Below are 15873 nucleotides of genomic sequence, written 5' to 3'. Positions count from 1 at the left end.
GCCCCCAGAAAACAGTACCTCCCGACATGGGTGAAATTTGGTATTTAGTCTTCGTTGGGAGTATAAAAGTTTCCACCTAAATTTTGTCAGCATAGGTCCATGCTTTTATATTTCCCCCATAGAAAAGTACCTCCCGGTTTTCTGTATTTTGCAGGTTGTGGCCTCAATATCCCGCCAAAATAGCTGAAATTGGGTTGTTGTTGTCGTTGTTGTTGTAACAATGTTTATTATTATGTTTGTATGTTCGTTCTTCTGTACAATCTGGCTCTGGAGTTAGATGAGTAGGTTTGGCTGGGCAGTGGAAAAGGTGTTTTGTGCCGTGCGGGCCCATGCCTCATACTGGGCAGATGTCTTGTCGATTTCCGCCCAATAAGAATTTAAGCGACTGCAATATCCCGAACGTAGTTGAGCCAAAACTACTATAGTTTGTCATGGAAGCTGACGCTCCTCAGCTGCGATAGATGGGGGATGTATTTCGAGGACTTCATTCACAATATATATGCTTATGGCCTTAGCAACTGCATCGGTGTGAATACAATTTAAACCTGCTTGATATGCCTGCCACTCTAGAGCATGAATATCCTTCCTGATATGCCTGAATGTGTCGGGCCTAGCCAGCAGATGGTTACTGGGATGGTTCTTACGGTAACACCCAAGCAAGAACTGCAACGAAAGCATCTCATTGTGTTGCTTTACTGAAAGAATCTTTGCCTCCTCATGTAGATGGTCCACTGAAGATTTGAGGAGGCACCCTGTTGCTGTTCTCAGGGCGGCATTCTGGCAAGTTTGAATCTTTTTCCAATTCGTATCACATAATCAAGGGGACCAGACTGGAGCCGCATAGCTTACCACAGACCGACCGACCTATCGCGTTATATGTGGTCAGCAAGGTTTCTTTATCTGCACCCCAAGCGCTGCCGGCTAGGGCCTTGAGGACCTTGTTCCTCCTTTTCAGATAGCTGTGGCGTGCTCATACGACTTGAAAGTAGTGTCGTAGTGTAGTTGTGACCCCCAACATTTTGAAACAGTTTGTGGTGGGAATTCTGCAACCGTCGACCACGACATTCAATTATCTTCCAAACGCGCTGTCAATGTTCTGAACAGAGTGGCTGTAGATTTTGTGGCGGAAATCTGCACATTCCTCGCGTGGAAAAAGGTGGTTAAATAGGAGTTCAGTCTCTCACAGATGTCATCAGGGAAGGTACCTGACGCTAGGATCGTGCAATCATCCGCATACGTGACGATCTCGCCGCCGTCTGGAGGGGGCGGAATAAGAAGAGATAGAGGTTAAACAGTTCCGAAGATATCACCCCACCTTGTAGAACTCTCTGTTTCACTCTACGGGGTTTGGACTTCTTGTTCCTGAATTCCATGTACGACTGGCGTCCACACATATAGTTGACTGTCCAACGTTTCAAGCTTGGCCGGGGGGTTGTCTGCTCAATGTAATCAAACAGCATGGAGTGCCTGACTGTATCAAAGACTTTTGATAAGTGAAGCGCCACCATCACTGTTCTATCGCACGGCCGTCTCTGGTTGAGTCCTTGACAAGTATATGTGGTAATGGCGTGCAGCGCAGTTGTCATGCTGAGCTGCCTACGAAATCCATGCTGATGATCGGCAACATGATAGCTATTTCTGATACTGGGGAGGACTAATGCCTCAAGGATCTTTGCTACGGGCGAGAAAAGCGAAATCGGCCTGTACAATACACTTTTGCTGGCATCCCTGCCGGGCTTCCGTAGTGGGATCACCCTGCTCATTTTTCAGACTTCGGGAACAATGAGGGTGGATAGCGACAAGTTGAGAACTTTAGTGAGATACTCCACTCCCGGCTCATCCAGTTGCTTTAGCATTACCATGGAGATTCCAAAGCTTTGGGTGATTTAGCGTTCCTGATGGCATTGGCAACATCATCCATTGTAAACTGTGGTGGTTCCTCCTCGCCAGGAAGAGATCTGATGCGACGAAATACTCTTCTCTTCGCCCTGTCACTCTAGGGGTGCTCGACAAACTGTCGATTGAAATAACTTGCGCACCTCTTCGGATCAGTCAACGTAACGTCGCCAAAAAGTGACTGAGGTCCTATCTTCCCTTATTCCAGGGTTTGAGAGTGACTTAACCGTTGCCCACAATTCACCTATACCGGCTCCAATGTTGCAACTCTTCAGATGATTTAACACCTTGTTCCGCTTATGCTCGCCGACCAGCCTGTTAACCTCCAGTGTCAGTTCCCTGACTCTGTGGTCATTGGGGTTGGTTCGACGAAGCTCATCAAGCTCATTTGCTAATCCCGTCGCCTCTGCTGGAAAGTTTGGTCTTACTTCTGGTATTCGACCAGCAGGGATATGGCGAGCAGCTGCAGCAGTGATGATGTATCGGAACGTCCTTTCCGCTATCCGAACATCAGAAGGATTGGGCAGTTCTCTGAAGCGGTGATTGGTGAACTCTCTGAAACCCGGCCAATCAGCTTTCTTATGATTGACGAATGTGTGCCACGAATGTTCGGAGGTAATGAAATCGGGTGGTTTGCTAATGGAGACCATTATGGGGAGATGGTCTGATCCAAGGAAAACGACGGGTTGCCAGGTAACGTCATTTGTCAGACCAGGTGACACGATGGTTATGTCTGGCGAGCTGTGACACTCTCCTCTAATTCTGATAGGGGCGTCCTCATTGACCGTGCAAAACGTAGAGATGTCAACCTGCTCAGCCAGCGCTGTACTTCTCTGGTTGTTTCCGAGGACCGAAAGCCACATCTCATGATGCGCATTGAAGACCCCCAGGACCAGACCAGCAGGGATATGGCGAGCGGCTACAGCAGTGATGTTGTCTCGGAACGTCCTTTCCGCTACCCGAACATCAGAAGGCTTGGGCAGTTCTCTGAAGCGGTGATTGGTGAACTCTCTGAAACCCGGCCAATTAGCTTTCTTATGATTGACGAATGTGTGCCACGAATGTTCGGAGGTAATGAAATCGGGTGGTTTGCAAATGGAGACAATTATGGGGAGTTGGTCTGATCCAAGGAAAACGACGGGTTGCCAGGTTACTTCATTTGTCAGACCAGGTGACACGATGGTTATGTCTGGCGAGCTGTGACACTCTCCTCTAATTCTGATAGGGGCGTCCTCATTGACCGTGCAAAACGTAGAGATGTCAACCTGCTCAGCCAGCGCTGTACTTCTCTGGTTGTTTCCAAGGACCGAAAACCACATCTCATGATGCGCATTGAAGTCCCCCAGGACCAGACGATTATGATCTTCTAAAAGTGGGCTAATGTTAAGCACGTAATCTGAGATACAGCTATTTCTCGGCAGGATGTATACGTTCAGCAACTCTATCTCGACAGTTCCACACCTGACTGCTACCCCCGTACATATTTAGTCTTCGTTGGGAGCATAAAACTTTCCACCGGAAATTTGTCGGTGTAGGTCCTCATCTTCATATTGCCCCCATAGAACGCTACCCGATAACGGTCGAACTTAACGCCTTTCTTACTTGTTTCTTTCTACTGTGGCATCTTACGGAAGAAGGCATACTAAATGTATTGTTAATTTCCATGAGAATTATTTCCATACATTTTATATTTAAGTTACACTGAAGCCGAAACAACAAAGGAAGCTAGAATGAAGTGGCTTTCCCTTACAATGATTGTTAAGAGGGGAATGTGTGAAATTTAAGAGAGCACATTTGGAATATCGCTAGCTGGATATACATCAGGACGAAGATACTTGTCAACCTAACCCAAGTACGACGTACATGAATTAAATTTTCCAATAAAGCAAAGATGAATATCCATTCTTTTTTGCAAGGAACATTGGTTTAAACTAAAAGGCTTTGAGGAGTCTAATTTACGAGAGATCTAATTTGATCCCTTTTGTTTAAGTATTTTCTTTTTCTATGTGAATATGGAACTGTATTGAAATTTCAATATTCATAATACACTTGTTGTAATTTATGTGTGGTTTTTATGTGTCGATTTGGAATGTTTTTTTCTATATGTATACATATATGTATTTTATATATAAACAGATAGATACTTATTGCACTATATAACTTATTGCTAATGTTATAATTCTCCTTGTTTTTATTCTACTTGTTGTTGTTGTTGTTGTGGTAGCATACACCCTCACATTTAAGCATTAGATTCTTTTAAATTTTGTAATCTTGCCAATTGATTTGAATCTAATTCTTCGGGTATACTGGCCCGACCACCTACAACTTGTTTGGGTGCATCATCGGCCTGTTCATGTCTGGACTCATCTACACTCTGTGGGCCTCCGCCGCCACCGCCTCCGGCATGGGCAAAGGCATCATCGAAATTCGCATCAAAATTGGCTTCGAAATTCGCCTCAAATCCGGCGGATGCCGCCTCACTTGCTGCAGCAGCATTTGCTTTCTCATTAAATGGATCTTCGGCCTCTTCCAGCGGTTGCACTTCAGATGAATCATGTTCCTGATCGGATGAGGGTAAATCCTCTGGATTGGGTGTAGGCGAGGTTAGTGTTATTGTTACACTTTCAGCCTCTAAGACTTCATTACCTTCTATTATTTGTGGTATATCCTTTTGTTTGGTGGCCTGAGCTGGCTTCTTTTTACTGTTGTCCACATCATCATCGTCATCATCATCACCACCGCCACCATCACCGGCACCACCAACTGGCTTAGTTTTATTACTATCATCACCATCAGTGCCCTTGTCTTCTGCTGGAGGGAAAGATTTATCGGATCCGTCTTCAACCATTGGGGTTGCAGCGGTAACAATAATTTGTGCCATACCTAAATTGAGAGTATTCCCTTTGTCCTTTTGGACCTTACCGCCTAATGAGGGTGCAGCAAACGAAGGTGGCGGTTGCGATGGTGGTGGATTACCATCTTCCTCGATATCGTCCTGTAAAATAAGTTGAAATATAGTATATTAATAGGCATATCAATTATAGAACAAAATAAATTATTTCTATGGATTTTTAAAAGACGCCCAAGCCGAGCGGTTGGTAACCCTCCCTTGTAAAATATTCTACTACCATTAAAAAAACTAAGTAAAAGAGAAACAAATCAACCAAATGTTGACGACCCCGTAATAGTTTTATGTATCATGATCTGCGAATCTGGGTGACGTAGGGGATGAAAAATACCAAGGAACGGTCCTGACCGACTTTAACATGGCAAAGTCCAGGATTTATCTTGGTCCCTCTTTCATCTCAAGTGGACACTGACCGCCCCGGGGTGTCACGTGGGGAGCTGCCTTTAACACCCGTTAAAGGTAGTAGGCTAACATGTGCCGCGTGTTCATCCATAAGAACGTTAAAAACTTGGATTTGGGCGTCGGGTTAGTAACCCTCCCCTAGAAAAAGCAGCCTACTATGAAAAAACAAAAGAAAACAAAAACAATACTCTCTAAAGTCGACGACTCCCGCAAACGTTTTAAGGACCATGATCTGCGAATCTGCACCTGGAATGTTCGCACTCTTTATAGAGAAGGTGCAGTCTTCGCATTGGCAGACGTACTTGAAAAGCACAACGCCGATATAACTGTCATACAGGAAATACGACGGATTGGGAAAGATGTTACAACAACATCTAAAGGTGACGCAATGTATTATAGCTGCCATGACACAAAGCATGAGTTTGACTGCGGATTTGTGGTTGGTCGGATGTTAAAACTTCTGATCTCCAGCTTCACTCCAGTGAATGAAAGACTTGCTACCAAAGATACATATATTTTACAAGCGCTTAGAAAAAACGTGACACCGTTGTCTTTCCCATGACGTTAAAATTATTCTAGGCGATTGGAATCTGACAATCCTGTGTCCCGGAAAATAAGACTGTGTATTTTTGGTAAAATTACAAGAAGTCATCTATTCCTGGTCCATACAGAAGCTCTTCAACCGACGATGTAGCTTGTAAAATGGAAATTTGGTGTTGCCTTCGCAACATTCTTTCTTCATGAGTGCACTCGGCCGCACGTCTCTCTGCCAGTGCAATTCGTGCTTGGTCGATTTTTTTTAGCATATCCGTGTGAGTTTTGTCCACAGCTCACTCCGATCGAGCTCAAATAAAATAACAATGATTTTGTACCTTCGTTAAAAAGACCAATCGCAATGTAAGCTGCTAAATTTACGAGTTGCCCAAAAGGGTTTTGGGGCAAATATTCCAAATAAGTTGATTGAAGCTTTCGTTGCTATTTTAATTGAAGACGCCGACGCATCTTTCGAGTAAAGACTCTTTACTTAGCGATTTAAGTATATAGGTCTAATAACATCCAAAACATTTGATGGAAGTGGTCTGTAATCGTGTATGAAAGCCTCTTTTTTTGCCCGAGCCCGTTGATATGAATACCACGAGTCTTCACTGGTTGGACATCTCTCGTGACGTGGATTTGTATCGCTTGAACTGTAATGATCAAATGTCGCCCATTTTGCCTCATGCATATCGTGAATTGAATTTAAATGGCGTCGATTTGCAAGTCCATAGTAGACAGTGAGCTTGTCAATCAATTTTCCTGTCAACATTCGTTTGCCTCCCAGCTGTTTGTTACTTTTTACTAAACTTCGAAGGCGGGACCCCATACGCTTTTGGACGTGTCCGATACATTCCTTCTTTGTGACTTCTACCTCGCCATATGGATTAGAATTTAGTAGGCCAGTGTACGTCTTCGAGTCTCATTTATAGGTTTGAAGTGAATTCATTTCAGGGAATTCCCAGCAGGTAGCCATTGTGAGGTACATTAAAATTATTTTTTCGATTTTTTTGAAATTGACAAGTAAGGTTAACCCCTTAAAGGTAGTTCGACAGACACAAACCCAAAAGAAATTGACACAATACGTGGTCAAAGTGACTACATACGTTGTCGATAGTATACCAACACCGTTTGTGATCGAAATAAGTTTCGACTATTTCGAGAATTGATAACGTACCGTGGTCAATGTGAGCCCGTTTGTGGTCGAAATATTACAAATTGAACACGCATGTGCTCAAACTGACAACATTAGCGGTCAGTAAAAAAACACAAGTAAAAAAGTATCAGTCGGCTTGGCTGACAGAGATATACCCTCAGCCTGTGTATATTGAAATAATTTTTTCCCAAAAAACGTTTTAAAAATTTTGGGCGTATGAAACGACAAAAATGTTGATTAAGATTAAAGAGCAAAAGTTTTGCGGAGGAAATACTTAAAGGAATGTATCGACATTGACCATTATGGAAGTGGATCTCCAGCCACTACATATGGTGCCATAGGAGATTTTTACACTGTTCGGGCTGTTTGCTCAAGAAGTGTGGATTTGCCACCTTCGTAATTGAGGCAGCGAATGCAAGTTGCTTTAACAAAAATCAAAGTGATTCGATAGCAGGTCTTAAAGTGGACTTATCCGAAATTTTGTTTGGGAGGTACTGGATGAAGTGGACAAATATAGTCCATATTTGTACCTGATCTATATCTGGTAGATATATAAGGATGTGTAAAGTATGAACCAATTCGGCCACTCCTTTCAAAAGTTACCGTACGAACAATTTTTCCGAACATTTTTTGAAATTTTGTGGGGGAGGTACCTGAAGGAGTGGACCGATATGGCTTATCTTCGAACTTAAACTATGTTTGGACAAAATATTACCAACACCAAATTTTGGACCCATTCGGCAGATCCGTTCGAGACTTATCTTGCGCTCCAATCACCTCACACGGTGTCATAGGGGTTTTGTGCAACGTTCAGGCTATTTTCTCAGGAAGTATGGACTTGCCCCTGATGAAACTTGTAGCGTCGTATGGGGGGCAGTGAATACAAGTTGCGAGGGAGTGGACCGATACGGCCTATCTTCGAACTTAAACTAAGTTTGGACGAAATATTACGAAACCCAAATTTAGGACCGTTTCGGCTGATCCGTTCGAGAGGGCGATGCAGTCATTACTCATAGTACCGAAGAGTTTTTACAGCTTACGGGCGATTTTCTCAGGAAGTATGGACGTGCCCTTGAAAAAGATTGTACCGTCTTGGTGGAGACAGCGAATACAAGTTGCAACAACAAAAATCAAAACAATTCGAAAAAAGGTCTTAAACTGCCCTTTTGCGAAATTTTGCGTTGGAGGTACCCGAAGGAATGGACCAATAAAGTCCATATTCGAACTTGATCTATGTCTGGTAGAAATATAACGATATGAACTAAATCGGCTGGTCCCTTCGAGAGTTATCGTGCACATAATTTTGGCGAAAAAATTGAACTTTTGTGGGTGAGGTACCCGAGGGGTGGACCGATATGGCCCATCTTCGAACTTAAGATAAGTTTGGATAAAGCATTGCGAAATCCAAACTTTTGATAATGTGTTCGAGAGTTATCGTGCGCTCCAACAAGAAACACAGACGGACGAGCGGAGTACATGACAGTATCAAAGGTTTTTATAACTCAAGCGCCACCATCACTGTTCTATCATACAGCTTGCTCTGGTTGAGTCCTCGTCCACTTGATAGGTTTTTGGAACTTCCGTGTAATTATTGAATGAAATATGGAGAATAACATTTTAGCACTGTAATAGAGACCATACAGACTATCTGCAGTAAAACCCTTGATTTAAATTCACTTTTGGGCTGGTATTTTGGAAGTACTGGTTTCTCACAAAAAATATTTTTTTTATATATTATTAGCCAAATACTACCAACTTTTTATACCCTCCACCATATGATGGGGGTATATTAAGTTTGTCACTACGTTTGTAACTACTCGAAATAATCATTGTAGACCCCACAAAAGATATATATTCTTGATCAGCGTGCAATTCAACATCGATATAGCCATGTCCGTCCGTCTGTGGAAATCACTCTAGCTTCCGAAAGGATTGACGTAGGTTGATGCAATTTTGGGAAAATATGTTATATTTACGTAGGACTTTTGGTATTGAAAACGGGCTATGTAGGTCCACGCTTTCGTATAGCCCCCATACAAAACGACGCGTGACGCGTCGTCGTTTTAAGGAATTTTTAAGATATTTGGCCCATTTTACCACCGAATTGATTGTAATTTGGTACTTTGTGTCTCCAGAGGCCAAAAAATATTCCTACCAAAGTTGGGTTATATAGGTCCACGTTTTGGTATAGCCCCCATATAAGGCCCCATATAAAGTACGCGTCATTTTAATATATATATAGACCCATTTGACCACAGAATTGGTTGTAATTTGGTATTTTGTGTCTTCAGAGGTCAGAAAACATTCCTACCAAAGTTGGGTTATATAGGTCCACGTTTTGGTATAGCCCCCATATAAGGCCCCTTATAAAGTACGCGTCATTTTAATATATTTTGAATGTATTTGACCCATTTGACCAAAGAATCGGTTGTAACTTTGTATTTTGTGTTTCCAGAGGCAAAGAAATATTTCTACCATAAAATGTTTATATATGTAGGTCCACGTGTTGATATAGCCCCCATAATACGATATCTCCCGATTTTCGATATTTTGAACGTTTTAGCCTCATTATCACACCGAGATGGCTGAAATTTGGTATTTAGTCTTCTTTAGACGTATAAAACTTTCCCCCAGAAATTTGTAGGTATAGGTCCACGCCATCATATAGCCCCCATAGAACGGTACCTTCCGAATTTCGGTATTTTGAAGGTTGTGGCCACATTAATCCACCGAAATGGATAAAATTTGTGTTTGGAGGGTATAAAAAATTCGGCCCGACCGAACTTAACGCTTTTCTTACTTGTTAAAATTACTATCCACTATACCAGAAGTGACCTTAAAGTGCATATAACCTGAAGAAATAAGAACCAAGTTGAGAGTTGCATTTTCAGTGCTCTTGGGCCATTATATCAGGAAGTATGGTCTTCCCATTAATCCACAAAAAATGGAAACGATTTTGAAGCAGACCTTAATCTGCACCATCTTCGAAACCTATTTGCCTGTTAAGGCGATGATGATCACATAATTGTTTATTATTTATAATATATATTTTTGCAAACAAAAATCTTTTTGCCATAGGCAGGTCAAGTTCGAAGATGGGTTATATCGGCCTATGTTTAGGTATAGATCCTATATTACGTTACCTCCCGATTTTCGGTATTATGAAGATTTTAGATACAATTTTCGACCAAACTAGTTGTAATTTGACATTTAAGGCTTTTAGGGCTCACACCACTTACCAAAATGTTCAATATAGGTTCATTTTTCGGTATAGACCCCATTTAACGCTACCTCCAGATTTCGATGGTTGTGCCTACATTTTTTGACTGAATTATTCGTAACCTGATATTTGAAATTCCCCGAAGTCACGAAACTTTCCCATCAAAAATTTTCAAAAAAAGGTCCACATTTCAGTCATTTTGGTGGAATATTGAAGCCACAACCTTCAAAATACAGAAAATCTGGAGGTACCGTTCTAAACCGACAAATTTCATATGGAAAGCTGTATACCCCAACTGAAGACTAAATACCAAATTACAGCCATTTCGAAGGAATATTGAGGCCACAACCCTCAAAATACCGAAAAACGGGATATACCGTTCTATGGGGGCTATATGAAGTCGTGGGTCTATGCCGACTAAATGCTGGGGAAAAGTTCTAACCACCAACGAATACTAAGTACAAAATTTCAGCCATTTCGATGTGATGATGAATCTAAAACCTTCAAAATACCGAAAATCAGACGGTATTTTCAATACCAAATATCCTAGGAGTAATAGAAACGTCTATACCAAAGTACATAACTCTATCTTAAAAATTGCGAGCTGTATTTTGATTTCAACAGACGGACATGGTTATATCGACATAGAATTTTACCCTGATCAAGAATATGTACTTTATATGTTCTCCGATGAAATTTTCGATGTATTGCAAACGGAATGACAAATTTAATTATACCCTCCATATTATAATGGAGGATATAAAAAGTCAAGCACAAACCATGTTGATTTTTTTTTAAAGCACTATGAAAACTTTTTCTCAAAAAATTATGTCTTGTTGCATGAATAAATGACCCTTTGGCTTAGTATTGGCTATAATAACATTTATTTCATTTAAATATTGAAAAAAGTCCCGCACAAACCACTTTTAATTGATATGATATATGAAATGAAATTATATATATTATATAAAAAGATATAAATATATGGGCAAAAATTTGTAAAATTGAGTTTTCAAATCTTAAAAAAATTCAAAAAATTGTTGATGCTACATGAATGATTTTTGGTACATATATAAAGAAAAAAATCGACATTCCAAATAAGTTTTTGTAAATAACATTGACCATTTGAGTTTTAATATTAAGAACAAATTCTAAAAAAACTCGCGGCTTGATATAATAAGCTGTTATATCTTATTAATGTTAAGTGAATTTGTACCCTTTGCGATGATGTCAAAATACTCCTGAAATGTCTCAATGTATTCGCGAAAAATCACATTTATTAGAAATTTGTACGTATTTGCAAATACGTTTTTGAAATAATAGCGCTTATGTTTGAACAAAATATGTAAAAAAATACAACAGCATCCAGACATTGTGAGAAATAAAATGAAGCCTATGGCGTGTAGGTCGGAACTATAATACTCATTTTATTTGCAACAAGTAAAGAAGTGTCAGTCGGCTTTGCTTTCATCTACGGCCCTTTTTGAACATTTGAACTTGCCGACAAAAATGTGGATTAGGAATTAACTGCACTAAGATACAAATGTTGAACTTTTGTGGGGGAGGAACCTTTAGGGACGACCGATATGGGCCATTTTAGAAGTTAAACTAAATTTTGACAAAATATTAGGAGAACCAAAGTTTGAACCACATTGGTTGCCCCAGTCAAGTGATATCGTGGCGTGGCCGCCACATATGGTGACATAGGGTTTATTTTTTACATCTTTCGGGCTGTTTTCGCAAGTCGTAATGAAAGTAGCGAATGCAAATCGCTTTAACAAAAATCAAAGTGATTCGAGAGCAGGTCTTAAAGTGAATTTATCCGAAATTTTGTGTGGGAGGTGCCAGAAGGATTAGACAAATATAGTCCATATTCGAACCTGATCTATATCTGGCAGATATATTAGGATGTGCAGAGTATGGATTACATCGGTCACTCCCTTCAAGAATTATCGTGCGCACAATTTTTTCCGAACATTTTTGAACTTTTGTGAGGGAGGTACCTGAAAGAGTGGACCGATATAGCCAATGTTTGAATTTAAACTAAGTTTGGACAAAATATTACGAAGGCCAAATTTTGGACCGAATTGGCAGATCCGAGCGTGATTTATCTTGGGCTCCAACCACTACACACGGTGTCATAGGGATTTTTTGCACCTTTCAGGCTATTTGCTCAGGAAGTATGGATTTGCCCCTGATGAAACTTGTACCGTCGTATGGTGGACAGTCCTAAACTGAACTATTCCAAAATGTTGTGTGGGAAGTACCCGAAGGAGTGGATCGCTTAAGTCCATATTGGAACCTCATCTAAGTCTGGTAGAAATTTCACGATGTACAAAGTATGGGCCAAATCGGTAACTCAATTCAAGGGTTGTCGTGCGCACAAATTTGCCGAACATTTCCGAACTTTTGTGGTGGAGGTACCTGAAGGAGTGGACCGATATGGCTTATCTTCGAATTTATGTTTGGACAAAATATTACGACATTTTGGACCGAATCGGCAGATCCGATCGAGAGTTATTTTGTGCTCCATTTACTTTCAGGCTATTTTCTCAGGAAGTATGTACTTGCCCCTAATGAAACTTGTGAATACAAGTTATTCCAACAAAAATCAGAGCGATTCGAGAGCAGGTCCTAATCTGAACTTATCCGAAATTTTGCGTGGGAGGTACCCGAAGGAGTGGACCAATTGAGTCCATTTCGCGATGTGCAAGGTATGGGTCAAATCGGTGCACACAAATTTCCCGAACATTTTCAAACTTTTGTGGGGGAGGTACCGGAAGGAGTGAACCGATATGGCTTATATTCGAACTTAAACTATGTTTGGACAAAATATTGTGAAGGCCACATTTTGGATCGAATCGGCAGATCCGTTCGAGAGTTATCTAGCGCTCTAACCATTACACACGGTACCAAAGGGATTTTTGCAACTTTCAGGCTATTTTCTCAGGAAATATGGACTTGCCCCTGATGAAACATGTACCACCGTAGGCGGGGCAGTGAGTACAACTTCTTACAACAAAAATGATGGCGATTCGAGAGCATGTCCTAACCTGAACTATTCCGAAATTTTGTGTGGGAGGTACCCGAAAGAGCGAACCGATTGAGTCCATATTGGAACCTCATCTATGTTTGGTAGACCAAATAGGTTACTCCCTTCAAGAGTTATCGGGCGCACAAATTTTCCAAACATTTTCGAACTTTTGTGGGAAAGGTACCGGAAGGAGTGGACAGATATAACCCATCTTCGAACTTAAACTAAGTTTGGACAAAATATTGCGAAAACCAAGTTTTGGACCAAATCGGTTCATCCGTTCGAGAGTTATCGTGCTCACCAGCCAGACAGACAGACGGACGGTCATTGCTTAAACGACTCCAAATTGTCTAAAACACATTTCGTCCAAACATACTTGGGGTCTTGGCACATTTTGCCCGTATGAAAGGGTATACAAATTCTCAAAAATTCCTGTTGCACGAATAAATCACCATTTGGCTTATTATAATAACTTTTATTCCATTTAAATATTGAACAATGTCCCGCACAAACCACTTTTAAATGATGATAAGGTTATGTCATTTCGTGTGGATCCAAAGCTTATTTTCTATTATATCTCTGATTATAGTGACTTCGAAAGTTTATTTGTCATATGGAACAACTTTCAAATGATTTTGTGTGTGAATTATTTTTTACCGATTCACTTTGTAATTAAGATTTTATCTAATTTTCGTATAATTATTGTTGACATTTGATCACTACATATCTTCTTCTGAAGCCAAATGAACAGAAGAAGATTTTAATCTTCTAATCTTATGTAGTAACTCATCAAAATATGATACATGAATACGAGGTTGTAAAAAAGTCAGAACCCTAATGTAAATATGTATGTGTGGGGTCTAAAATCATTTTCCTAAAACCACATACCAATGAGACACATTTCTAATGTACCTAATGTAAACCTGTTCAGATTGACTTTTGAATAGAATATAGCTTTGTGGGTCCCCTTTAGTACTAATTGTCTTTATTTCGTACACAAAGGAAATAACACGTATTTCACATATTTTTTTGTTATCGTTTTTTTTTTAATAGACAGTTTCTGTATGTCGAAAGAAGAATGTGTGCGAATGAAACACGCCCGAACTTTAGTTTTCGAAATAATTTTAGTTTTGCTTTTGTTTCAAAACAAAAAAAAATTGAAAAAACACAAGAGCTTGGACGTGTTTCTTTCGCTAATAAATAGAGCTTGTGTGAAATAAACATTCATATATAAAAACACACATAATTACCTCATCGTCCTGCTCTTGTATGAGCACTAATGTAAGCATTAAATAAAATAGAAAACGATTGATTAAATTACTTAATTTAGACAATAATCTTAAGTGTCTAGAATTATATATAATATATTTTATTTATATAAAATCATTTAGTTATTATTTTTTGTGTTTAGGAAAATAATGAAGAAAAACAGCAAAACAAATTTACAAAATCATTTAGCACTAACTACGAATTAAAACATTTTTTGTTTTTTTCTTTGTATATCTTGAAAAGGGGTTCTTGTGACAGACAGTGGTGTGAAGTATAAAAAAGAAACAACTTGTTGTGTGGTACTGGGGAGAATTGGGGTTTCATTGCAATTGGGAGTATTTGTGTTAAATCACATGCAATTGTTTTAACGTGCTGTGTTTTGTGTGTGTTGTCTTTTCGGTATAAATAAATATTTTTTTTATAATACATAAATAATTAATAAAGATTTATAGAATAAACAAATCCTATTTTGTCAGTAAATATTATACAAATGTATTTTAACAATAAAAGAAATTAATTAAAAAATATATCGCCGACGCAACAAATATACGGAGAAAGACTCTTATATTTTCACAGCTTTGGTTGATGTCTAACTTCCAAATAAAAAAAATTATATTTTTCAAATCAGTTACACAACAGAACCGGCCACAGCAAGATTGTGGTCTCCTGTTATTGAAGTTGGTGTAGGAAGCTTTGGGACCATTATCTCTGAAAGTATAGGACTTGCCCTCGAAAAAATATATCATTGTACTCGGAGCCACAATGACTAACTCACATAATAAAGCAAAGTTTAAACCTAATCCGGTTCTCGATACGAGAGTTATCGTACTCAGCAGTCATTTTATTAACAGCCTGTTTGCTTTTGCTTCCAAACAAAAAACAAATTTGAAAAACACACTCGATTTTGGTAGTGTTTCTTACGAATTCATTTTTTTATCGACATACATAAACAATCTGTTTGTGTCAGCAGGGTTTTTTTAGAGATTATGGGCAATTATCTCAGGAATTTTAAACTTGCCAATAAAAAAGTACATTTATCATTTTGATCAGGAACCCATGACAACCTCCGATAAAAACTCCAAAGTTATGCTCGAGCAGGCCTTAAAGTGTACTTAAGCAAAAAATTTTGAACGTTTGAGAGGGAGGCACCCGAAAGAGCGGAATATTCGGTATTACTTACTTACTTAGCTGGCCCATTACAGAACATTTGTTCTATAGACCGAACTAAGAAAAGATCTCCAATTCTCTATATTTGTTGTTTCGCACTCTGGAATACCGCGCCTTTTCATCTCTTCATCCACTTGTTTGCGCAATATATTCCTTGGCCTGCATGCACCGCCAAGCGGTTCGTATTTATACGCCTTTTTAGCGGGTTCATCTTCGCCCATTCTTATGATATGGCCTAGCCAACGCAATCGCTGCATCTCGATACGTTTAACTATATTGATGTCGTT

The 15873-nt window shown here is 39.7% G+C and overlaps 1 protein-coding gene across 46 annotated transcripts in view; it reads right to left on the bottom strand.

The window, feature by feature from the left end:
* Positions 1–3888: 3888 nt before the first annotated feature.
* Positions 3889–15873, bottom strand: part of nwk (FCH and double SH3 domains nervous wreck) — a 49536-nt gene continuing 37551 nt past the window's right edge. For 14 of the 46 annotated variants that reach the window (XM_073983873.1, XM_073983884.1, XM_073983877.1 and 11 more), the window contains 4 exons: positions 14401–14426; positions 4780–4891; positions 4543–4704; positions 3889–4479 (listed from right to left, as the gene is read on the bottom strand). In XM_073983873.1, coding sequence (XP_073839974.1) covers positions 4136–4479; positions 4543–4704; positions 4780–4891; positions 14401–14426 — 644 coding nt within the window. In that variant the 3' untranslated portion in view covers positions 3889–4135. Of the gene's footprint in view, positions 4892–14400; positions 14427–15873 lie in introns of all 46 variants that reach the window. The other 32 variants (XM_073983845.1, XM_073983851.1, XM_073983849.1 and 29 more) reach the window with 5 other exon arrangements.

Source organism: Musca autumnalis, unplaced genomic scaffold (assembly GCF_047663935.1).
Source record: "Musca autumnalis isolate F117 unplaced genomic scaffold, ASM4766393v1 scaffold_4, whole genome shotgun sequence".
Classification (NCBI taxonomy): domain Eukaryota; kingdom Metazoa; phylum Arthropoda; class Insecta; order Diptera; family Muscidae; genus Musca; species Musca autumnalis.
This window is presented reverse-complemented; position numbering and strand designations above follow the sequence as displayed.